The sequence below is a fragment of the Phacochoerus africanus genome, chromosome 7 (assembly GCF_016906955.1).
Source record: "Phacochoerus africanus isolate WHEZ1 chromosome 7, ROS_Pafr_v1, whole genome shotgun sequence".
Lineage (NCBI taxonomy): Eukaryota > Metazoa > Chordata > Mammalia > Artiodactyla > Suidae > Phacochoerus > Phacochoerus africanus.
Window position 1 is genome coordinate 86,632,403 of NC_062550.1, and position 26,284 is coordinate 86,658,686.

General features: G+C 42.0%; 1 protein-coding gene across 3 annotated transcripts in view; it reads right to left on the reverse strand.

Moving 5' to 3' along the window:
• Positions 1-26,284, reverse strand: part of UTP20 (UTP20 small subunit processome component) — a 100,276-nt gene that overhangs the window by 50,096 nt on the left and 23,896 nt on the right. For all 3 annotated transcript variants that reach the window (XM_047788182.1, XM_047788183.1, XM_047788184.1), the window contains 12 exons: positions 22,810-22,960; positions 21,575-21,637; positions 20,410-20,568; positions 18,751-18,827; positions 17,940-18,019; positions 17,470-17,713; positions 13,638-13,823; positions 9,249-9,339; positions 8,089-8,174; positions 7,037-7,162; positions 3,853-4,019; positions 986-1,194 (listed from right to left, as the gene is read on the reverse strand). In XM_047788182.1, the coding sequence (XP_047644138.1) occupies positions 986-1,194; positions 3,853-4,019; positions 7,037-7,162; positions 8,089-8,174; positions 9,249-9,339; positions 13,638-13,823; positions 17,470-17,713; positions 17,940-18,019; positions 18,751-18,827; positions 20,410-20,568; positions 21,575-21,637; positions 22,810-22,960 (1,639 nt within the window). The remainder of the gene's footprint in view (positions 1-985; positions 1,195-3,852; positions 4,020-7,036; positions 7,163-8,088; positions 8,175-9,248; positions 9,340-13,637; positions 13,824-17,469; positions 17,714-17,939; positions 18,020-18,750; positions 18,828-20,409; positions 20,569-21,574; positions 21,638-22,809; positions 22,961-26,284) is intronic.

Consider the following 26,284-nt stretch of genomic DNA (forward strand, 5'->3'; position numbering starts at 1 on the left):
TGACACACAGGAGGGGCCCAATTAATATTTGTTGAAGGGATGAGTGAAATAATGATGGAAACAAAATAGTGCCTCCAAAAATGAAGGGTGAATTTTAAATCTCTGGATCTTGGTAATCAGAGGATATTATTTCATTACTAAAGCAAATTAATATCCACGCAGTCTGAAAAAGCAGCATAAAATTTGGCAGTCAATTTTCAGTTATGACTGTATTTGAGAGGCAATTCACCAGGAATATCCATAAATCAAAACAAATGAATTAGAGCAGAGAATCAACAGCAGAGAGCTGAGTCTAGATCTTTATTTACTTCAAGTCCCATTTTCTCCAAGGAGCCTTGAGTCCCTTAAAACATGGTTTTCTTAAACTTCAAAAAGTATACTTATGTCCACATACTGGTTTCAACAGAACATAAATCTATTGTCTCGAATATAATTCAGGAAACATTTCCTAAGCACCACCTATGAAGCTTCTTGGCAGTTAGCTAGCTAGCTTGTCTTGCCCAATCTTGCTACTTACGTTTATTTAAAACATTGCACTTACAGCAGGCAAGCATTTACTTTTAAAAGAGCTCTAGGAAACTCTATCTCAAAATAACAAGGACAATGCTAACATTGTTCTCCAACCATTCTGAATAAATGAGAGTTGAAAGATGTCCTAGACTTCCAGGCTCCTGAAGTTAAAATCTAAGAAACCCAGCTCAACTGTCTCTGACTCTGGTTTCTGAGATGTATATAGAACTAACTCCCTTCCTACCGTCTCATCTCCTTTTAAAATAGATACTTGATATAATCTGCATTTTTAGCTATTCATAAATATTTATAAAGGTAAAGATTCCCATTATAGCAAAAGCCATTTTAAAGAGATGCTTTACATAAGAAAGATTTAACCTAGAAGGATGTTAAATATTCAGGTCCCACCAAATTCTCAAGTAAAACATAGATTTGTATTAGCCCAAGAAATCAGCATCTAAAGTGAATCTCTCACCTTTTCTCGTTGGTCAAGGATGTGTGATGCAGTTGCAGTCATGCAGAGGAGTATCTGCAGAATCTTTGGTAAGTAAGAGCTGATCAAATGGCTAATGTTCTTTAATACTATCTCAAGGCTATTTAGGATACCATGCTGACGACCTAAAGGAAGAACTTTAGATAAATCCAAGTCTTCTACTGCTTGTATGACAGCAGAATGGCATTCTCCTAGTGAAAAAGAGAGAAGCAAAGACAGGAGATGAAGGGAAATATTAGTTTGTTACTACTTGTTTTCATTTTTAAAAATTTTATTTAAGTAGGGTTGATTTACAATGTTGCAATATTTTTCACTGTACCACAAAGTGATTCAGTTATACATGAACACACATCCATTCACTTTTAGATTCTTTTTCTTTTTAGAACATTGGACAGAGTTCTCTGTGCTAAACAGCAGGTCCTATTTGGCCAATCATTTCACTTACCTCAGTGAGCATATGCCAACCCCAAATCCCAAGTCCATCTTATGCTCCCAACTACCTGTCCCCTTTGGTAACTCTAAGTTTTTCAAAGTCTATGAATCTGTTTCTGTTTTGCAAATAAGTTCATTTTTAAATAGATGTCATATAGAAATGATATCATGATATTTGTCTTTCACTGTCTGACTAAATTCACTTAGTATGATAACCTCTAGGTCTATCTATGTTGCTGCAAATGGCACTATTTCATTCTTTTTCATGGCTGAGTAATATTCCACTGTATATATGTACCACATCTTTTTGATCCATTCCTTTGTTGATGGACATTTAGGTTGTTTCCATATCTTGGCTAATGCAAATAGTGCTGCAGTGAATGCTGGAACGCATGTATCTTTTTGAGTCATGGTTTTCTCTAGATACATGTCCAGAAATGGGGTTGCTGGATAATATGGTAATTCTGTCTTTAGTTTTTGAGGAACCTCCATACTGCTTTCCATTGTGGTTGTACCAATTTACTTTCCCACCAACAGTGTAGGAAAGTTCCCTTTTCTCCACACCTTCTCCAGTATTTATTGTTTGTAGACTTTTTGATGGGGGCCATTCTGGCTAGTGTAAGGTGGTATCTCATAGTAGTTTTGATTTGCATTTCTCTAATGTTTGTTGTATTGAACATCTCTTCATGTGTTTTTGGCTGTCTGTATGTTCATTACTATTGATAATTACGGCATCCTTTCACTTTCCCTCAAGAATACAGTATCTTCTATTGTTATGATTTATAGACGATAATGTACTTTACCTATATTTTTCTCCTTTTGATTCTTATCAAACATTCAATAAGCTGGATACAGAAGGTTTTACTATATCACTTTATAGATGAGGCAACTGAGGAATAAAGGAGAGTAACGAAACAGGGAGTGCCCATTGTGGCTCAGTGGAAACGAACCCAACTAGAATCCATGAGGATGCTAGTTCGATCCCTGGCTCAGTCAGTGGATTAAGGATCAAGCACTGCCATGGGCTTGTGGTACAGGCCACAGATGAGGCTCAGATCTTGCAAAGCTGTGGCTGTAGCACAGGCCCGGAGCTGTACCTCTGGTTCAACTTCCTGGCCTGGAAACTTCCATATGCTGCAGGTACAGCCCTAAAAAGCAAAAGAAAAAAAGAAAAAAGAAACTTGTGACAAAACTAAGTTTCTAAGCCCAATTCTCAGTCTATTTATACTATTTCTCAAAACCTGAGGAATTCCATTTTATTCTATCAACTTGCCATACATTTTCTCTTTCACAGCTTTCATGGACTGTGCTAACTTCAATGGTTCCAAAGAAAATGTCTTGCTATATTATAAGCTCCTTTAATGCCGAAAATCAAGTGTTTTATTTATCTTACAGCCCCTGGTAAATAAATAATAGTCCTTTAAAAATAGGTACCATACTGATTTACTAATTTACTTAAAAGACCTGAATTGTTAGTACTTGAGCTTTACTTCAAACCAACTGCCATGAGATCATGAACTTATTGATTCATAGACCTAAATGGTCTATCCACAAGTATCATTTACAGCTACCCTCTTAAAACAGAGGCAATTACTCTGAACAAAACTTCTGCATTCATTACAGTCAGTTTCCTTCATAGGACAATATCACAAAAGCACAGCACATCATCCTACAGATAAACACCTGTGTGCTTAAAGCAAGACAATTAGGTACTATAGTCAGGAAGATCTGGGTTCAAATCCCAGCTTCAGTATGGGCGAAATACTTACCCTTCTAAGCCTCGGTTTCCTTATGTGTAAAATGGAAACAAGTCATGAAACAATGTGGTTATTTTAAAGATCAACTGAGGAGTTTCCGTGGTGGCCCAGGCAAAACGAATCTGACTAGGAACCATGAGGTTGTGGGTTCGATCCCTGGCCTTGCTCAGTGGGTTAAGGATCTGGCATTGCCGTGAGCTGTGGTGTAGGTCACAGATGAGGCCTGAATCCTGCATTGCTGTGGCTGTGGCTGGCAGCCGTAGCTCCGATTGGACCCCTAGCCTGGGAACCTCCATATGCCAGAGGTGGGGCCCTAAAAAGCAAGAAAAAAAAAAAAGATTAATTTTGCAGCATGTTTTAGGAGAAACCTACTCATTGCAAAAGGATAAATACTATTTATCAAGTGGCCTAAATGAACAACAACAACAAAATGTACATTTCCTGATCAGGGGGTTATTATCAGCACAGGGATGATGATAATCCCCAGGATCTCCTAATTCAATCTAGGTCTAAAGTGAATTGCATGGCAGCAAAAAGACCACCACTGAGACTGGGAGAAGCAACCCTGTTAGAAAGATGCTCGAGAATGTGAGAAACAGCCTGAGAGAGCAGATCAAAGCAGACAACACGCATTCAGAGTGGCAGGTAGTTGACAGCTACCATCCTTAAAGTGCTTCACAGGTTCAAAGAGCAGGTCTAAGAATATCTGGATCTCTTCAGGTTGGGTCCCGGCGAGGAATCTCAGAACAATGGACATGCGGGTGCCGGAAGCAGATTTCCCTTGAGTTTTACTCCCAGTCTTATTCTTCATTCGGCCATATAAAATTCTGAAAAGTCCAAAGAACATTATTTGTTTGCACATTACTTCTAACACATCATTTCTTTGCACATTAATCCTAAAACATAGTTGTTTTGTTTTCCTAAGAGGCTAGAGTACCAACAGATTTAAATGGATGTATTCTAAGACAAGGAAGAATGAAAAGAGAAATTAGATACTTAATCTAGAGATTTAAAAACAGCAACGACAAAAACAAGGCTATGAGAAGCAGGAAGAAGGAAATAATAAAGACAATGGCTGGAAGGTGGTTCTGTGGAGGAGGAAAAAAAGCAATAAAATAAGTAAGCCAGAGGGAAGTCTAATCAAGAAGAAAGGAAAGCAAGAATATATAGATTAAAAGGAAATAAAATAAGCGAGTATAACTGTAAGTAACAAGGAAACTGGAAAGATTTCAATTACATGGGTAATTTTCTGGAAAAATATACATATAAATAAGCAAAATAACTTAAGAAAACATGAATAGATCAGTAATCATAAGTAAACTTGGAGCACACTAATTTTTACAGATGAATTTTTCAAACTTTCAAGGAAAAACTTTCACAGCAGAGAAAGAAGAAAACAGTTCTTTTTCATTTATGAATGTAGAATAATTGTGATATCAAGATGCGTTAAGGAACAAACATAAACTATATACCAATTTTGCCTAAAAACACACATTTCTTGCAAATCAAAACTAGAATGAGGAATTACCTCACACTGTCAGAATGGCTATCATCAAAAAGTCTACAAGTAATAAATGCTGCAAAGGGTACAGAGAAAAGGGAACCCTCTTAAACTCTTAGTGTGAATGTAAACTGGTGCAGCCACTATGGACAACAGTATGGAGGCTCCTTAAATCCTTTCTTTTCAGATAATTGTCGATATTCTACTCTGATACTACACCAAACCTCAACAAGAGGCAGCTTCTTTAAAGGCTCGTTGCCAGGTGGAATCTGAAACTGCGTCAGTGACCGTTGTGAACTCTGCTACATGAAAATCTATCTGTCTTGCACTCTGAATAGATCTTTAACCATGAATGATTCTATAATAACATGCATCAGCTATTTGGAAAATATGAAAAAAATTCCATGGGAACTAGTGAGCAGCAGACATGCTTTATGCATACCTCCCACTGTGGCCTATAAAATAATAATAAGACAAGTACTCAAGGCTTGAGATCCATCAATGGCATTGAGTGAAACTAGCTTTTTATTTTATTTTTATTATTTATTTATTTTGTCTTTTCTAGGGCTGCTCCCACGGCATATGGAGGTTCCCAGGCTAGGGGTCGAATTGGAGCTGTAGCCACCAGCCTGCACCACAGCCACAGCAACGCAGGATCCTTAACCCACTGAGCAAGGCCAGGAATCGAACCCACAACCTCATGGTTCTTAGTCGGATTCATTAACCACTGTGCCACAGGAACAGGAACTTGTATTTTATTTTTTTAGAATCCAGGTCTGTGGAAATGAAGAATGGCAACAAAGAATGACCAGCAGTTTGGAGCCACGTCCTAATCATGCTTTTGCCTGGTCAGCACAAATGTTAAGCACAATGAAAAAAGGTAATAACTTAGTAATATTATGAAAATGTTTTAACTTCATGGATCCCCTGAAAGCATCTCTGGGACAGCCTCCACCAAGAAGGAGCAGACCACACTTAAAGGAACGACTGCTTCTAGAAACATTCCTGTTAAATCCAGTAGTAAGACAAAGACAACCACAACCACCACCACCACAGTTAATTAATTCTCCGAGGCTATACAGGGAATGTGTAGATTAAAAAACAGAAAAACGGGGGTGGGGTGTTACATCATAAAAGAGAATACAAAATTCCTGTGACCACTGTTTACTAAGAGCCATGGCGTTTGCCTTCTAGAAGGGAGATAAACAACAAAAGGCCTTGCCGGATGATTAAGTATCAGGAAGAAAGAGGTGGCGTGGGCTCTGAGGGGAGTGGTGAACAGAAGAGGGGTTACAGAGGTCTTTCTGGGCTAGGCCACACCAGGACCTTAAAGGAATAGTAAGGACTCCCTTTGTTGTCCTCGGTAAGATGGGATCTCACAGCGTTTTTCAATGGGACTAACAACTGACTGTTACTCAGAAAATCCTGTTAAAACTATTAAAACTAAAAAGAGTTTTGTAATGCAGATGGTTAAATAATTAACACAAACCAATAGTTTTTACACCTCATTAACTCACTACATACTGAATGAATGAACGAACTATTTTTTACTCATTCTCAATCGTACACCTTAGAGAAATACTGGATTTAATTTTAACAGGTTCTTGTTGTTGTTTTGTTTTGTTTTGCTTTTTGCTTTTTGTTTTTTTTTCCCAAACCTGAGGCATATGGAAGTTCCCAAGCTAGGGTTCCAGTCGGAACGGCAGCTGCTGGCCTCTACCACAGCCACAGCAATGCCGGGATCTTTAACCCACTGAGCGAGGCCTGGGATCGAACCTGCATCCTCATAGATACTAGTTGGGTTCATTACCACAGAGTCACAATGGGCACTCCAAATTTTAACAGTATAATTTTTATTTATTTATTTAGTTTTTGATTTTTGGGGGCTGCACCCACGGCATATGGAGGTTCCCAGGCTAGGGGTCTAATCGGAGCTACAGCTGCCGGCCTATGCCACAGCCACAGCAACTCAGGATCCCAGCCTCTCTGCAACCTACATCACGGCTCACGGCAATGCCGGATCCTTAACCCACTGAGCGAGGCCAGGGATCGAACCCGAAACCTCATGGTTCCTAGTTGGATTCATTTCCACTGCACCACGACAGGAATTCCAACAGTATTATTAAAATAACAGCACGGCAAGGTCTTTCCTCATGTTAGGGAAAAAAATATTCTAAAATAAGTCTCATAACATTTTTACTTCCCCCAAAGTTTCAATTTTAAAAATAAATAAAATTAAAAATGAAATATTCCATTACAATTGTTGAAAGAAACATAATACTATACTCACAACTGTTCTTGTGATCAACTTTTAAAAAAACAGCTCTGAAATGGTATACATACCTCATCAGAATAGGAAACAGATCTGCTCGGTGGGCTGTTTTCACTACCGTATTATCTTCAGAAATGCTAAAATGCACTATCTCTTCTTTAAAGCTTCTGTCTTCAAGCAATCTTTGTAAGTTTTCCCTTTAAAAATAGAATTAAGCACAAATACTTTTTAAAAAATGTAATGAGTAATATATATATATATGTATATATGTGTGTGTGTGTATGTGTGTGTGTGTGTGTGTGTGTGTGTGTGTATGTATATATATATAAATGCAATAGGTTATACTGTGGTTGATATCCACAAAGGAAAGTCTTCACCCAAATACCTTCCAAAATGACAAGTTTTCAAATTATAAAAGGTAAAAGGGATTTTAAGGGGTTAGCCAATAACTCAGCTATTTAAAAAAGCATAATACAATATTTCTCAGAATAATGGATGGCTGTCTTTGTTGACTAATACTAAATACTCTTACGCCAGAGATGGAAAGTTGTTAGTGGAATGATGCTTAAAAGAAAGAAATAACTTGAGGTTTGCTATACTACTGTAAATAGAAGCATGAAGCTTTTGGATAACATAGGATTTATTGTTGAGTGGGTACAAATTGGTCTAACTAATAAGCAGGATTGAGTTAATCAACTGAGTCCATATTATAATAAAAATGCAGTTGTGATTGTAAAGTTACTATATTAAATAGACTGTTTATCAAAAAAGTAAAAATCATAATACAAAAAGCTTTTTGCAGTTCTTGGAGCATGATTATAATGATTCCCTAAGTAATCACCAAGATTTTATGACATTATAAAAGCAAGAAAAAGTGATATAACCTTCTCAACACATACTTATCCATTTATTCTCTCTACTACCTTGTTATCGATGGAGAAGCACCTTTAACAAGTAAATACACTTTCAGTTTTCAGCTGAAAACAGCATTACATTTACCTCTTAGAAAAGAGGGACATTTCCTGGGCCTTTACAAAATTGTTTTAGGAGAGGCTCTCTGGTGGAAAGATAAAAATCAGTCCTTCCCACCCCACGAGTGTTTCTATAGCTTCAAATAACTTACCTGTAAGGGAGGATATGTGGATGTTTATATGTCATTATGCAATCCAGGGTTATCTTTTGCACAGTTTGATCTTGGTGTAGCAACAACTAGGGATGATATTTTATAGAAGAAATTAATGAAGTCATATACACACATACCATGGGATCATAGTTTACTTGTGCTAATTGGCTAAATTAAAATTCTTAGGATCTAAATTTTTAGACGTGGGTTAAAGATGATTCCTGACAACAGCTCTACATTTTCCTGGAGGCAAAGGAATTTGAATAGAATACATGCAAAAAACAAAATCAAAACAAGATTCTGACACCCACATCCCACACACCAGACTCTCAGGCCTACTTGTTTTCTGGCCAAAGCCAATGCTCTACAAGAATCTAGGTTGGCACACCAACTGGGTTGGCCCTGTGATGAGAAAAAGGTCTGATAACCAGAAGGTAACAGCAGTCAATAAGATGCTCCCAGGCTCTCTGATCAGTCAGTTCAGAATTTTGCTTCCTATAGACAGCTGAGAATTTTGAGCTTTGGCTTTATAAACAAGTTATATCCAAATTAAAGGCAAAACAAGGATAAATTCTGCTGAAACAACAGGTTTCATTTTAAAAACACCCACATTAAACAGGTTTCATTTTAAAAACACCCAGATGGTTTAGAATGCACCCAATGCTTACTCCGCTTCTGACATGAAATTTTTTCAGCAACCTTTTCTGGAATTCAAGGTCATGTATTGCGATTGCAGTGCACGATTATTCTATCTGCTTTCATGCAATCTAACATATCCTGAAACACTAGTGCCCCAAAAGGCTAATAACTTGCCTGGCAGTGAAAAGTAGCCAGTTCTCTGGGTACAAGCCCTCCTCCTCTCCCATCCCCACTCCCTGCTAAAGCTGATTCTCATGAGACAACTAGTTCTTTGCTATACTCACTGTTAATACAGATGATCAAGTTTAGTCACCCAAATTCCTTTAAAAGCCACTAAATCGGTACTGTTTAAAACTATTTCTCAAGACAGAAAATATCTATTAATTTTACAAAATTATACCTAAAATGTAGATATGGGTCCTATTCAACAATTACTGAAAACCTAAAAGTTATCTTGGCAAAGAAAATGGTAGGAAAAAAGTTCACATATAACTACGGTGGCAAGAATTTATTTTACTTACCTGAAGATATAGCTCATATAATTTGGATTCCAGATATAAAGCTCGAGGGTTTGAAAATTTAGAGAAAACTTGCAAATGAGCAATTAACTGCCTAAAAAATAAATAACGACACACACAGAGAAACAAACAAAAAACAAAATTAAAGAACAGACGTGATTTTCTTAAGATGACAGTACCTACCAATTTTAGTCTCTACGACAAGTATTCAGAAGACCTTGACTATAGTTTCATTGCTAATTATACAGACAAATTTTAATTATTTGCATTACAAAATAATTCTTCAGAAATTCCAAATCTCAGGAAGGACTTCCCCTAAAATCCAGACTCCCTATCCCAGAAAATCATTCAGGATGTGCTTAGAATGGTTTAAAGTAAACCAAATGTAGAAAGAATCAAAACAGTAATAAATTCCACAACTGAACACACATGATTTCTGGAATGATTCCTCAAGTAGTTTTTATGCAGCAGATAGGAAAGTGGGAAAATAGATGCTTCCTTCCTTCCTTTTGTTTCTCTTTTGTCTCTTTGGGGCTGCACCCATGGCATATGGAAGTTCCCAGGCTAGGGGTTGAATTGGAGCTACAGCTGCTGGCCTACACCACAGCCACAGCAACGCAGGATCCAAGCCACATCTGCGACCTGTGTCACAGCTCACGGTAATGCCAGATCCTTAACCTACTGAACAGGGCCAGGGATTGAACCCATGGCCTCATGGATACTAGTCGGCTTCATTACTGCTGAGCCACAGTGGAAACTCTTTCCTTACTTCCATATAACATAAAAACTGATGTCAGGCAACAGAGGTCCAAGTTTGGGTAACCATGGCCCTTGTTATCAAGAAGGAGGAAGAAAGGGCAATATTTTGTAGTTGGAAGTTAAATCTGAAGATGGGGCTGGCTCCGAGGAAATCCCATTATCTACTAAAACAGAATAAGACAGCTACTCCTGCATTTACACGCTTAGCTTCCTAATTCATAGACCCCACAAGCTTTAAAATGCTTGAGAAAACACTATGTCTCTGTATATAATTTATAAGATGTATTAGGACTTAAGAAAAAGAAAAACCCTGAATGAAAGAACCGTTAAGATTTGGAAAGATTTCATTTGCCTATTTCAAGAACGCAAGCAAGGAGAAGTGAAGAGAAGTGCAAACCAAGCCGCTCTGAGCTGCTGCCTTTGGGGAGAGTCACTAAATGTCTCCTGGTCTCAGGTTCCTCATCTCAATAAAGACAAGACCTTTCCGGTTTTCTGCAAGGACTGAATGAAAGAACACAAATTGTGGTACTTCAGCTCTGAATTTAACAAACAATGCATCTTTCTGCTCCTGGGCAAAAGAAAGCAAAACTTTTAAGTCCTGAGAGTTAATATAGAGAAAAATGGCTGGAAGTTATGATCTCTTCAGATACTGAAGAAAAAGAGTGGTGAAGGAAGCACTCATTTTTATATTTAGCTTAAATGCCTATGTATCAACCTGACTAGGTGACAGTAACCACTTATGTAATAAAACACTAATCTAGGTGTTGTGATGAAAACATTTTGTACACGTTAACATCTATAATCAGTGGACTTAATTTTATTTTTATTTTTTGTCTTTTTAGGGCCGCACCCGCGGCATATGGAGGTTCCCAGGCTAGGGGTCGAATTGGAGCTGCAGCTGCTGGCCTACGACACAGCCACAGCAACGCCAGACCTGAGCCACATCTGCGACCTACACCACAGGTCACAGCGACGCTGGATCCTTAACCCACTGAGCGAGGCCAGGGATCGAACACGCAACCTCATGATTCCTAGTCAGATTCGTTTCCGCTGCGCCACGGCGGGAACTCCAATCAGTGGACTTTAAAGGCAATTACCCTCAATAACATGGATGGGCTTCATCCAACCAAGTGAAAGCTGTAAGAGTGAAAAACTGATGTTTCTCCAAGAAGGATTTCTGCCACGAGACTGTTACATAGAAATCCTACAAACTTCATATTCAAGACTACAGCATTCAAGCTTACTTGAGCTCCCAGCCTGCCATTCTGGACTTGCTGGCTCCTATAAGCACATAAGCCAATTATTTAAAAATAAATATTTTTACACACACATAAAATATCTCCACTTTATTGGTTCTGCTTCTCTGGAAAGTCCTGACTGATACAATCTCCCTATAAGTATTTATCACTGAGCCCTTGCAGTTTTACAAATTTTTAAAATTTGCTGTTGAAATATACACTCCTTCCCTGAACATTTTTTAGATACTGTTTGTGTGCCATGTAGCCTCCAGGAGACAGAGAACAGGAGTGATATATATGTTCTCATTAAATACTTGCCAGCGAGGAGCGGGTTTCATGGATTATAAGACTGGGCTGTGACTATGCTGAGCTGGCACCAAGGATGTGGTCATCCACTTACATTTTCAGTGACGGCGAACGCTAGCAATAATCTAGGTTTGGCTACAGGGCAGAAAAGTTAATTAAGACAAGGAATTTTTCCTTAAAGAGTTTCTAATTTACATGGAAGAGCTACAAAAAATTAACTACTGTCCAAGGCAAGAAGGACAGTAGTTAATTTTAACGGATTAGAAGTAAGAAGAGCTGTTAAGGTTTGAAGTTATGGAGTTCCTGCTGTGGCTCAGTGGGTTGAGGTGCCAGCCCTGCCGCAGCTGTGGTGTAGGTCATAGATGAGGCTCGGATTCCATCCCTGGCCTGGGAACGTCTATGTGCCATGGTGTGCCCCCCGCCAACCCCCCAAAAAGAAGAAGAAAAAAACAACTTAGAAGTTGGGTAAGGTAATGAATTTCCATTTGAAAGACAGAAAGAGCTTCAGTGAAGAAGCGGGAAGTGTGCCTTGAAGAATAACTAGAATTTCACTTGGCAGCAACGAGGCGAGGGCGCTGCAGAAAGAGGGGAGGACACAGCACAGGTCCAGGGGTGAGAGTGGACGAGGGAGGAAAGCATGAAGAGCTTATTTGGTTATTCAGCAAACAAATACAAGCACGAACCTTTGTCTCAGAGGCCGTAGGAGGGGATAGAACACTCAAGAGTTGTGAGAATGCAGAGGCAGAGAAGGGACTAGAGTTTTGTGAAGGCTGGCCATGATTTTTCTTGCTTCAGTCTTTATGTGCTACTGTTATGAGCTGGCAGGTCCTTCCATGACCTGGCTGCCTGGCAGACTTTTGCCTTTCGGCTTTGAAGGTGCCTCCCCTTTGTAAAAGTCTTCCCTTTGTGTTGGAATTAGGTTATCTTTTTACTGTGCTCCTGTAACCCTTTAAAAATATTTCTCCTGTAGGGAGTTCCCATCATGGCTCAGCAGAAACGGACCTGACTAGTATCCCTGGCCTTGCTCAGTGGGTTAAGGATCCAGCATTGCTATGAGCTGTGGTATAGGTTGCTGACCTGGCTCAGATCTGGCGTTGCTGTGGCTGTGGCGCAGGCCAGTGGCTATAGGTCCGATTCGACCCCTAACCTGGGAACTTCCATATGCCGCCAGTGTGGCCCTAAAAAGACAAAATATATACATTTCTCCCATAAAAGTATTTCACCAGGCATTAGCCTGAGCTTCTTGCATTGCAGAGGCTATACATGGTTCACCCCTGCAGCCCAGCACTGAGCAGAAGGCACCTCTTACGGTTGCTGAATGATGAACCCTAAATGGCTCCTGGGAACACTCAACAAGTGGGCATATCAGAATGCGATGCAGGAGTTCCCATCGTGGCTCAGTGGTTAACAAACCTGACTAGCATCCACAAAGATGTGGGTTCGATCCCTGGCCTTGCCCAGTGGGTTAAGGATCCAGCATTGCCGTGAGCTGCGGTGTAGGTCACAGACGTGCCTCGGATCCTGCGTTGCTGTGGCTGTGGCATAGGCCAGCAGCTCTAGCTCCCATTGGACCCCTAGCCTGGGAGCCTCCATATGCATGTGTTCGGCCCTAGAAAAAAAAAAAAATGAGATGTAAAGTGTGAAAATAACACTGCATCAATCCGGTGGAACTCTGAGACCCCAATATGGACAATCTCCAAGTAAGCTGGAGTAACTTCTGAAAGCAGAGTCACTTTTTCTTTCTAAATTCTAACAATTTAGGTAAATGAATTATTCAGAGAATCAGAAAGAGAATGTAACAACCAGAAAAAGGACCTGTGATTAGATGACTCCCAAGCCCCCCCACCAACTCTAACATTCTGTGGCTGAACGAGAAAAAAATAAAACATAAGCAAGCAAACAAAAGCTCAGAACACTGGCAGTTTTCTTTGGTTTGTAAAAGAAAATTCCAGAAAGATGAAGCACTGTGGTGAATAATTATATGAATAATTTCTCTCGGCCCAGGCTGTTTCACGGGAGGCCACAAGAAGTCTCTTCCCACTCGCCCTGGATCTATGGCTGTGTGATCGTTCAGCAATGCTGAACTTACTTTGCTGCAGCTCTTCTTGTCTTTTTCTTCTGGGAGGGTTCATCTTGGGGCTCCAGCTCTTCCTCCAACTCTTCATCGTCTCCAGCTGCAGGTTCCTCTTCCATTTCCTCCACTGCCAGCCCTTTGCCTTTTCTTCGCAGATCCTGGGTTGGGGCAACTTGCAGATCTGCTGGGTAATACTCATTGCTGCAGTGGAAAGAGTGGCATGAGACAGATGAAGCTAAATGTTCTAAATGTTTATGACAGGTGCTACTACGTCCACAGTTCAAGAACTCACACCTTAGTCAAGCATCTTCTACAATATTCAAATTTACCCCTTCTTAAGCACCTTATCCGACAAGTCAGTCACTAAGGGAATTCACATTTGTTCTTGCTGAATTCCATCCCTTTCATTGTGGTCCACTGTTGTAGGTAACTAACATTCTGAAAGCTATCATTCAATGCATTATTTTTGCATCACTTTGGTTCATTCATCCAACAATGACTACTTTGCGGTCTGTTTTGTGCATGACACTGGCCATAGATGTAAGGAAACTGATCATACATAAAGTCCCCCCTCAAAATTACACTGATATATGTGTAAGGAGAGCATCGTTCCAATACACCTAGAAGAAATTCCAGGCTAACAGGCAAACCTGGAAGGCTGAGATGCTACTATACTCAGTTATAGTCTCAGCTAGCAGGATCTTATACTTAACGGATAAAAAAATGAAGTAATGAATGAAATGAGCAAGGCTGCCCGGTCTCTACAAATTGTACTATCATCCACTTAAAAACATGTTTATACTCTCAACCCTCAGTGAACCACATGACATGTTTCACCTCCATGAACAGCATGTTCACTCATCCATTTATTAAACACGATAATTGATACACTACACTTCTAAGAGGTCTAACACACAGCAAGTACTCATACTATAGCACCTATTATTGGCATATTGTTGCTACTGTATGTCCAACAAAGGGAACTCCCCGTCCTTATGTCTTCTTAACTTAGAGACTCAATTTCTATTTCAGGCTCCTCTCTCCACCCCCACCCAACAAAACCTTGCCTTATTAGAGAAAGGGCTTTCCCTTAGGCTAAGGAGTAATTTCTTTTTTCTTTAGGAGAAAACTTGGAAAATTAACATGGTAGGAAATACAGATCCTACTAATGCTTTTAATACTAGCTTGGATCTATACAACCCTTTGTAATTCACAAAAAACTGATGATAAACATTATTTCACACGATCTTCAAAACAAGTCAAGGAAGCTAATTATCACCATTCTCATTCTATAAATAAATTAAAGCCCAAAGTGTTATGTGAATCATTGCTCTTCCATCACCGTTATCTACTGACCTCGGTGCAGCTTTGCTTGTAACCTTTCTCAGAGTGAATTATTCATGTAAACCTTTTTTCTTATGCATGGGATCCTACCTCCTCTTACCTATGCAAAGACAGGGCTCTCGCAATTTTATCCCTTCTGTTTTTATGAATTCTCCCCTCCCTTCGGAATCTTTCCTTTCGCGCCAGCATTACATACACACGAGCTGTTTTAGTTAAAGAGCAACCCCAATAACAGCTCCCTTTCTGCTCCCGCACCCCCCTTCTTAGAAGAAATGTCCACACTTGCTGCATGCATTTTTCTTCTCCATTTTCTCTTACGCCCATTTTAACCACACTTTCATCCCAACTAGGTTAAACAAAACAATTCTCATCAAGATTGCTTCCAAAGCCGACGGTCACTTCTTCTTCTTCTGACTGATGTCTCAGACACATCTGACTCCACTGATTACTCCCTCCCTGGAAAATTTTCTTCAAGGGATACGAGGTGGGCCTTGTTTATCACCCTTTCCCTGCCTCCTCGGCTGATTCCTCATCTCCTCATCTCTAAATATCACTGTCCGTCCTTGACTGTCCTCTCTCTCTACATCTCTCTACACTTACACCTCCAGGAGTGATTTCATTCTCTGACTCATAATTTAAAAAACAAGCCATGTACTGATGAGTCTCAAAACTGATTATCTTTACCAAACGTCTCCTTTGAACTTAAAACGCCATACTCAACTGCACACTTGAAATCTGTAATTAGATGTCTATTCAGGATCCCAAACTTAACTCTAAAAACAATACATTCTTTTAATTTTTCATTTTATTTATTTTTAATTTTTTGGTCTTTTTTAGGGCTGCACCCACGGCATATGGAAGTTCCCAGGCTATGGGTCTCATCGGAGCTGCAGCCGCCGGCCTACACCACAGCCACAGCAACTCGGGATCTGAGCCCCATCTGCAACCTACACCACACCTCACAGCAATGCCGGAGCTTTAACCCACTGAGCCAGGCCAGGGATCGAACGTGCAACCTCATGATTCCTAGTTAGATTTGTTCCTGCTGTGCCACAACAGGAACTCCTTTTTTTTTTTTTTTTTTTTTAAATGGCTGCACCTGCAGCATATGGAACTTCTTACACCAGGGACTGAATCCAAGCCACTGCTGTGGCAATGCTGGATCCTTAGCCCACTGCACCTGCCAGGGATCAAAACTGCACCTCCTCAGTGACCCAAGCCACTGGAGTCAAATTCTTAACCCAGCATGCCACAGTGGGAACTCCTAAAAACAACCAACTCTCGATCTTCCCCACAAACCTGCAAACTTCTGCATTTCTCCCAACCTCAGTAAGTGGTAGTGACTCTCCTCCAGTTGCTCGGGCCGAAACCTTACAGACAACCTTGATTCCTCCCCTTCCTCCTTCCTGCACCCACCTCAATCCCTATTCCACATGTGATCTGTTAGCAAGTCTCACAGGCTAGTCTAGTCGTAATTCGCCAAACATCTGTCTTCTTGAGTCGAAATCCTTCAAAAAGTGTCCAGAATTCAACCGCCTCTGATCATCTGCACTACTCCAGCCTTGGTCGAGTCACCATCGTTTCCTGGCCCAGTATCGTGCAATCTCCTCCCAACTCCACTCCCCGGTCCCTCTACTCTCACCGCTGCCATCCCCCAGCTCATTCCCAATGGAGCAGCCAGGAAAATTCTCAAGAAAACTCAGGTCATGTCGTCCTTCTGTGTAAACGTTCCAATGGCTTTCCATCTCACTGTCAGTAAAAATCAAAGTCCTTACTATCACCTAAAGGCGTCACACAAACCTGGTCTCCTATTACCTTCCCGCCCTCACCTCCAACTGCTTTCTTCCCGGATCACCCTGCTGTAGCTACGCGACTTCCTTGCTGCTCCTTGAACAAGCCTGCCATGCTGTGGTTTGTGGCCTGCCTAGCCTGACCCTACACTCTTTTCCCGTGTATGGAAATGAGAGTCGAAAACGTGCTTCGCTGATGGACCAGTACGGTCCTATGTAACACATCACTTTACAGTTTTAAAGCAATCCGACTCACCCAGCAAATCGGGTCAAAATAAAACAGGGTTTCAGAAAGTTCTGTTAGTCTTTCAGAGCACATTCCTCAGCATCAGGGGAAACATTTAAGAGGCTCCAAACAGTGGCTGGGGTTGAATTAACTGGAAAATACTTTTAAGCCCCAGGCAGGTAAGAAAACAACGAACAACAAGGCAAGAAACAACAAGGCCTTTGTACACTGGCCTAACTCAGTACAGCCTTTCTGATTTTGCAACTTGCAATTTTTTATTAACACCATTTGTGGGTTGGTTAAATTTTGATTTGTTTAAGCAGTGAACGAAACTAGTTCAGTTGTTATCTGATAAAGCCAGGGCTTTAGAGAGGTGCCAGTGATGACAGATGCACAAGGAGAACTCAGCCGATCTGGGGATTTAATCCTTTGCACCTTCTCTTTCTCGCATCCCACCAGGCACATCCTCCTAGAGGAGAACACTTACTTGATAAATCTCAAAAAAAGCGGGGAAAGCTCCCTGGACCGTGGCTCTACCCTTTCGGGGAATTTTGCCAGAGCTCGCCAGAGTAAAAACCGAAAATTGGTATGGTCCAGTCTTTCCTGAAGGTTGGTTTTCAATGCGAACTGCTCGTGATAAAGGGCTCCGACGTGCCCTTCCTGAGTCTGCTCCCAGCACGCATCTCCAATGGCCTTCTCCTCTTGGCCTGTGTCATTCTGCAGTTCCTTCTCTGCAAGAGAAAAGGTCACCATAACAACCAGAGAAATGCGAACTGTCCCATGTGTTTCTTCCAGGAAGGGCATTTCTTTCTCTAGTAACACAAGCAAACAATAAACCATAGCAAAGGTTATGAAATAGAATACCTTTCTTATCTGTTTCTCAATTTCATATGTAATTAAGCAATAAAAATCAAACAAGCAACCATTTTCCCCCAGCCCCCCTCCCTTCTTACATACCAGCATGTGTAGCTGCTCTTTCTAGATGTTCATAGTAGACTTTCCAAAATTGCTTATTTTCCATTTCGTGGGCATGAGAACTAAGAGGAAAGATCACAAAACAAAATATGTGGTGTGGTTCTTATTCTGAGATATCTTACAGGAAAAAAACCAAAGTGAAAGGACATAACTAAAATATGAAGTTGTCCCTAAATGTGGGGTCGTAAACAACTTCTGTAGGTTTTTTTTCTTTTGCTTTTTTAGGGCTACATTTGTGGCATATGGAGGTTCCCAGGCTAGGGGGTGAAATGGAGCTGCAGCTGCCAGCCTACACACAGCCACAGCAGCTCAGGATCTGAGCCACGTCTGCAACCTACACCACAGCTCACAGCAACGCTGGATCCTTAACCCACTGAGCAAGGCCAGGCATCGAACTCATGTCCTCATGGATGCTAGTCAGATTCGTTTCCACTGAGCCACAACGGGAACTCCCTAAGGCCTTATTTTTAAAGTCTGCTTTAATGATTCAATACATATACATAAAAGTTCGATAATACTGATGTATAAAATAAAGTAAAAAGAGAAAGTTTTCCAAAGTTATTTCAAAGTACGGAAAAACTTACATAAAACACCTGAGTTGTCAAAAACTTGGCATCAGATAGAATAATTAATGACTATTTTTTTTTCTTCACTGTGTTCCACAAAAGCTTAAGATAGCTGTAAATACTGTACACTCCCACTCGTTTAAATCACACCCCGGAGTGTTAATATTGGCTCCATCATCCTGCAGTAGGAAAAGCATTATAGCTTCATCCATTTCACCCAGGCTCACCTTATGAGTTCGGTAACAGGATCCCAGAGAGCACTGAAGTTAACATATAACATGCCTAGTAAGTAACGAAGTGGCACCTGCAGACACGGAGGACGAGTTTAGTCAGTGGGTAGGGAGGGAGTAGTGGATCAGCACAGAAATGCAAATATCCTGACTCGGGCAACTTGAGGTTTGGAAAGAAGCTCGTTTTTTTTTTTTCTTTCTTTCTTTTTTCTTTTTACAGCTACCTGTGGCATATGGAAGTTCCTGGACTATGGGTTGAATCGGAGTCTCAGCTGAGGCCTACACCGCAGCTTGTGACAACACTGGATCCTTAACCCATTGAGCGAGGTCAGGGATCGAACCCATATCCTCAGGGATACGAGTCGGGTTCTTAATCCACTGAGCCACAACAGGAATTCCAAGAAGCCTGCGCTTTAAGAAAAAAGTTATGGGTAGCAGTCCAAAATCCAGTGTCAGTACTCTTCCTCCTCTCCTCGAAACGTCATCCTCTAGTTAACAGAGAAGAATGGCTAAAGCAAACACGGCGTTCCAACCCACTGCACATGTTCACGAATAAAGGATAAACCGTCTGAATAGACAGAATGGACTCATGATTAAACTCCATCACCTGGCAAGACAAAATCTGAACAGCAACCAGTAATGCGCAGGTGCCAAAGAACCCAGCAAAGGTTTCTGAATGGCAGCGGCGGCCTCACTAGCAGATGTCCTGAGTTCTCAAAACTATAAGAAGGGTTCGGTGCAGAGGGTCTGAAGCTTTCTCAGTCATTGGAATAGCGTCATTGTTACTAGCATCCCTGCCTGCTGGGGAAGCAGCATGTGAAGTGGCACTTCTATTAGTACCTGGGGGTGGGGTGTTTGTATTCACTTCAAAGGCAGAGCCCTGTTCCCAAATGAAACAGAATACAGGACACTAATACATAAAACAGGTTAAGAACAGAACTGCTCTGATGGATGGGGGAATGCCTCCACTTGGCCTTCTTCCCAAAGCGATCAGGATGCATCAAGGGTTATGGACAGAAAATCCCTGACACAAAAGGTGCAGGGCTGAGGTCCTGCAGCAGGGAACCAATCTGGAGAAGAGCAGCGGGCTATTATGTCGTTCCTCCTGGGGCCACCTAACCACCTACCCTCATATACTCCGCACACACTCCGGAGAAGGGAGGAGAGCCAATTATTTCCACTGGTGAAGAGTCTGGCAGAGCCATTTATTTTATTTTATTTTTGTCTTTTCTAGGGCTACGCCCGCGGCATATGGAGCTTCCCAGGCTAGGGGTCGAATTGGAGCTGCAGCCACTGGCCTAAGCCAGAGCCACAGCAACTCGGGATCCGAGCCTCATCTGCGACCTACACCACAGCTCACAGCAATGCCGGATCCTTAACCCACCGAGCAAGGCCAGGGACCAAACCCGCAACCTCATGGTTCCTAGTCGGATTAGTTAACCACTGGGCCCCAACGGGAACTCCCGGCAGAGCCATTTAACTCAAAGCATTGAACAGAACTGGGGATTTAGTTAGTTTGAAATTCATTTTTTAAACATTCTTATTTTAACAAAAAATTCTCTCTGTTTTGGAATGTGTGTGGGACTACTTGCTGTGCTCCGCTTTTCAAAGCCGGCTAAACAGATCTGGAGTTAAAAAAAAAAACTTTTGTTCTACCTCCTGTAAGGGCCCGTCGGGGACTGCAGTCTGCACCACATCATGTCTCAGCTTCCGCAGGTGAAGCAGCTTCTCTCGGTAGTCATTCACGGTGGCCGGAACAAGCTCTGCCTGGCGCAGTACAGCAAAGACCGACTGACGCTCCGAGAGCCCGTCATCCTGAACAGTGGAGGGAATCGGGAGGCAGGTCAGTATTTTGATTTTCCAAAAGGAACATTAAAGGTGACCAGAAGCCTAAAAAAGAAAAACTGGCAGATGTTACTGTTTTAAATCAAGTAAGCAACACTGTTCTTTTGAGCGAATGATTTATTTTTTGCCTCACACCATTCACTTTTTGATAAATGGTTTTAAATTGAGTGTCCAGCATAGACAGGACAAGTAAAAAAACAGGAAGGAAATTCAACATTTGTAGAAATAAAGAAAATGTATATATACTTCCACTGTATAATCCTACTTCTGGCAGAAGTAATTTCTCATCCTGGAGGGTAGTAATTTGCATATCCGAAATGCTTCCCGGTACAAAGATATCCGTGTAAGGATGTCAGGGCAATGTTGTCAGAAATGCAGAAGACCACAAACAACCCACCTAAGAACTCCACCAAGAGGGCACGTGTTAAAGCGGCTATTTTACTGTGGCACGCTGCTCAGAGACGTGAGGGAGGACCTGAGGTTTTGATATGCAAAGACACCGTTTGCTTCAATTATGTGTGCCTACAACAGGTCTGAGAGAATGGTCACCAACCGACTGGTGGGTTTTCAGTGGTGGCCTGGTTGGGAAGTGGGGTGGGGAAGTTTTTTGTCAATTTTATGTTTACATAGTATTTGAATTTTTTGCAAAATTTTTATTTGGGGAAAAATATATCAAAGTACTTTTTTTTTTTTTTTTGTCTTTTTAGGGCACCTTTGGCCTATGGAAGTTCTCAGGCTAGGGGTCAAATTGGAGCTACAGCTGCCAGCCTACATCGCAGCCACAGCAACACCAGATCCAAGCCACATCTGTGACCTACACCAAAGCTTGTGGCAAGGCCAGACCCTTAACCCACTGAGCAAGGCCAGGGATTGAACTTGAGTGAGTCCTCATGGATACTAGCTGGGTTTGTTACCACTATGGGAACTCCTTAAATTACATTTTTAAAAAGTTACCTGAATGGAACAATTAAAATACCTCCATTAATTCCGGAAGCCGAACCTCAAAGTGGTTTAGGATCCTTATTGTCAAAAGCCGAATCTAGAGAAATCAAAAGGCATATCAAACGCCAAGGTTTTACAAGTAAGAAGAAACTGATGAAGAGTCAGTGAGATCTAAGTTTCATGGGATTATGAAAAATGCACCACCTGTCAGAGTAGTGCTATTATTCTCTTATTTCATATTCAACACCAATCACACCTTACTCAAATGGTCTATGGAACAATTAACAAGACTAGATTGAAAAGATAAGGCTGCCCATAAAATCATGTCGCATCTTTGAACTATAAGCATCTTTATAATAAATGAGAAGCATCTGTATCTTTTTATTTTTTTTATGGCTGTACCCACGGCATGTGGATGTTCCTGGGCCAAGGATCGAACCCGTGCCACAGAAGAGACCCAAGCAGCTGCAGTGACACTGCTAGATCCTTAACCCATCATGCCACAAGAGAACACCCACGAAGAATCTAATTAAGCTAACAATTCCACTGAAATTAGCGATTTCCATTTCTTTTTTTTTTATTTTGACCCAGTGAGTTTATTTGAGTCACAGACTCAGAATCCAACCTTTAAATCATCTAATCAGACATTTCATTTTATAAATGAGGATCTGCAAAGCCTAGATAAATAAAATGACTTGTCCATGGTCCCACAGCCAGTTAGTGGCAAAGCCTACAGAATACAGGCTAACAATGTAAGGCTTGCTCCTGGCAAACGCTGTGCTCATTACAAAAAATGTACAAAATACCAAAAAGGATAAAACCATCCAAATTCCATCACTTAAACATGATGAGTATTTTTACATACGCATATATTTTTTCATTAAATTTTATTTAAAAAATTTAAGCCCTGACTTTTTTCATTTGTAATGCAATTTTCACTTCTAAATAATGCATTTGGGTATTTCTAGATGACTGAATGAGCAGCAGAATCACCTAAAAGGCTTTAAAAAAATCATGCAGACTGTTCACTTCCACCCCATGCCCAGTGAATCAGAATTTTGGGATTGTGGGGACCCAGAACTTATATTTTTAATAAGCTCCCCAATTAACCCTGCTGCAGTCAGTTTGTAGGTCAGTGTTTAGGAATCACTGCTTTACACAGAAATCACCCCATAGCAGTATTTTCTGATTAAGGGGTTCTGACAACCACTGGCAATACATATAGAGACAAAAGATGAGAGAGAAAAAAACACCACAAAACTACAGTACCTTGGATATGCCAGTTGAAATGTTGGCTTGTAACTTGGGATATAATTCCATTAAAGCTTCCTCCGAAAGTGGCCCTCTGCAGCCACATAAGGATAATCTCTGATAATAGAGATCAGCCAACAGCAACACAGATGGCTCTGAAGGAAACGCTCTGCAATGAGATATTTATTAGACCCAAACTGCACCGCAAGCCCCAGAGAATTCAGACTGCAATAGAAACCACAGAAAATGATCACAGATGAGGGAAATGTACAAGGGAGCAGGTGCAAGTTTTATGAGGACATTTAGCATCCCTTCAGAAATGAACTTCAGGCCCAGCAACAGTGCATCACGGGCTCAAGGACAGACACACAGCCAGTTGGAGGCAGAGGCAGGATTATAATACAGGATTTTCACTAAAGTCCAGTGCTGTCTTTTCAGTCCATATACTTGTAAATGACAGGGACATATGGGAGGGTGTATAATAGTCACTGAGTGTTTTTCCATATGCCAGGCATGAGCTACAAGGGAAGCAGTACAGCATAGGCATCTGTGGCCATCTGACCCATCGGCGGGGGTCAGAGCCCAGGTCTGAGCCAGCCCCATCATCATCGGCAGCAGCAGTCTTACCCTGGGCAAGCCGCTCAATGTACTTTCCTCCAACGAATGCTTACTGAGTGTCTACCATGTACCAGAGACTTTTCTAGATACCGTAGATAGCAAGAAACCAAGCTCCTAACCTCCCGGAGCTTAACTCTAACAAGAGAAGAGGAAAGCCCCTAAATAAATAAGCTAGCAAATAGTAAGTATGACAGTAAGATGGTGGAGAAAAAAGTGAATCAGGAGGCGGCTGGACTGATGCAGTGGGGGGGGGGCACTATTTGATATGGGGGTGGTCATGGAAAGCAGAGACTGAGGAGGGAAGAACCGAGCTCCAGGAGCCCTGGAAGGAAAGCAACCAGACAGAGGGAGCAGCGACGTTAAGTCGCAGACAGGCGTGCTCGTCTACATGAGGAGAATCCAGGAGACAGGTCCAGCTGAAACAGAGGGAACAAGGAGCTGGGATGAGGTGCAGCAAGGGCTTAGATCACAGAGCCCCAAAGAACACAGTCGGGACTCCGGAGTTCAGCCCGCATGAGCTGGGCACCGCTAGAGCAGGGTTTCTTCTCAGCGGCCCTGCTGACTGTGCGGGCCAAGGGACTGTCTACTGGGGAGGCAGCCTGTGCCCTGCAGGATGCTCCTCTAGCCACCAGACCCCAGGAGCAGCCAAAAATGGTTCCACCATCTCCCCAGTCATTGGCAAAAGAGTGATGTGACCTCTCTTTCATTTAAAACAATCATCCTGGTTGTTGGGTACAACACAGAGAGCAGCAGAGCAAGGGTGGAAGTTGGGAAACCTGCTAGGAGGCTACTGCCATCATCCAGGTGGGAGACGGTGGTTTAGACCAGGGTGGGCAGCCGGGCTGAGCAGGAGAACCCCAGTTCCCCCTTCTATAATGCGAACAGAACCTATAGTTCAGGCAGCTGTTGTGAGGACTACATTAAACAATGCACGGAAAGTCCTCAGAAGAGTGACCCGCACAGAATCAAAACCCAAGAAATGCAATTCGTATTTTGCTATTACTGCATGCCTGGTGTAATTCCATCTCCTCGAGGGAAGGGGTGCCCTTTCCTTTTGAGAGAGGACAAACTTGGGATTAACTAACTTGCTCCAGGCTATCTAGCTAGTAAGTGCTGGAGACAAGGTTCAAATCCACCTTGTTTTGGCCATGAAACCCGTGGCTGAACTAGTAACTGGCGCAGCACTGAGCCCAGAGGCCTCCATCTACAACTTTTACCAGTGGAAGCTTACAACAACACCCTCCAAGCCAACCCTCTCTTGTTAGAGGCTTCCAGGCCTCCAAGGCTAAGTCGCCTACCTAAGAGGCCAGCTGGCCTTCCCCAGAGGACAAATCCCACTCTGTTCTGTTTCAAAACCTCCACAAATGCCTTACATTGTTCCCACCAAAGAATATGGTGTGAGAAGTTTAAACAAAATGATTTTATTTTATTTATTTATTTTTACTTTTATGTCTTTTTGCCATTTCTTGGGCCGCTCCCGCGGCATGTGGAGCTTCCCAGGCTAGAGGTCGAATTGGAGCTGTAGCCACCGGCCTACGCCACAGCCACAGCAACCTGGGATCCGAGTTGCATCTGCGACCTACACCACAGCTCACGGCAACGCCAGATCCTTAACCCACTGAGCAAGGCCAGGGATCAAACCCACAACCTCACGGTTCCTGGTCAGATTCATTAACCACTGAGCCACGACGGGAACTCCCTAAACAGAATGATTTTAAAAAGGGAGGGGGGTATGTGTACATACACATAAGTAATATGATAAGTAGGATGATAGCAAAGAAAAACTCCTCCTTCAAGGAATTTAAAGCAATTCAATTAACAATGGGGAGGGGGCGGCTTCACGGAGAGACGTGGGAATGTACAGGCACCCTGGATCACGGCAACCGGGCCCCTAATTGGCCTCCTGCCTCCTCCCTCAGTCTCTTCTCGGTGTACTGGCTAGAGTGATCCTGGTTTGGTCTAAGTCACTCCCCGGCCAAAAACCTTCCCGTACCTTCCCCCTTCACTCAGAGAAAAGGCTCAAGGCCATACAAGGACCAAAAGTCAAACACTGCCTGCCACCCCCACCTCCACGTCCTCTTCTACTGCCCGCTCCTCACTCCGCTTGGCTACAATCGTTCCCTGCTGCCCATGCCAGGCACCCGCATCTCCCTCAGGTTTGGAACAGAGCACCCCAGGTCCCAGACACCCCTGGAGCTTAGTGCCATGCTGCTCCCAGGTTTCTGCTCAAACGTTTCCTTCTTGGTGAGGCCTTCCCTAGTTAAAACGCCCACTGTCCCCTGCCTCTACTCTCCCCAGCCCCCGACTCTGCTGTAATATTTTTACTACCATCTCACAGGCTATTTATTTTACTTATTTATTTTGATTAGTGTCTCTTCTTGCTGGTGTGTTAGCTCCATGAAGGCAGGGAATTTTGTTTCATTCACTGTTTCCCAGTGCCTAGAACCAGGCCTGGTACATGAGAAAAGCAAATGAATATTTATAAATGAAATAAATGAGTCAGTCTGTTTTTAAAAGCATAGGAATAGAATGGACTAGACTCCAGAAAGAGAAGCAAACTCAGGTTTTCCAAAGGCCTGACTTTTGGAAAGGGGGCTAAGCTGAGCGGTGATTGGCTATCAGTAACGGCCCTGCACTATGACCCAAACCAAAATAAACTTAAGAAACTGAAAGCTGGATTGTTTTGGTATATAGTAGAAGGACCAGAAGGAAGTTTGGAAAAGTGCGAAATGTGTCAAGCAGAGAAAGACTATGAAGAAGAGGCAGAAATGCGAATGCTAGAATTACCATGCAACATCAAGTGACTTGCATTAAATAGCCACTACGTTCTGTGACACCAATTTGCACGCACAGGGAAAACACTCCTCGGCAAAGA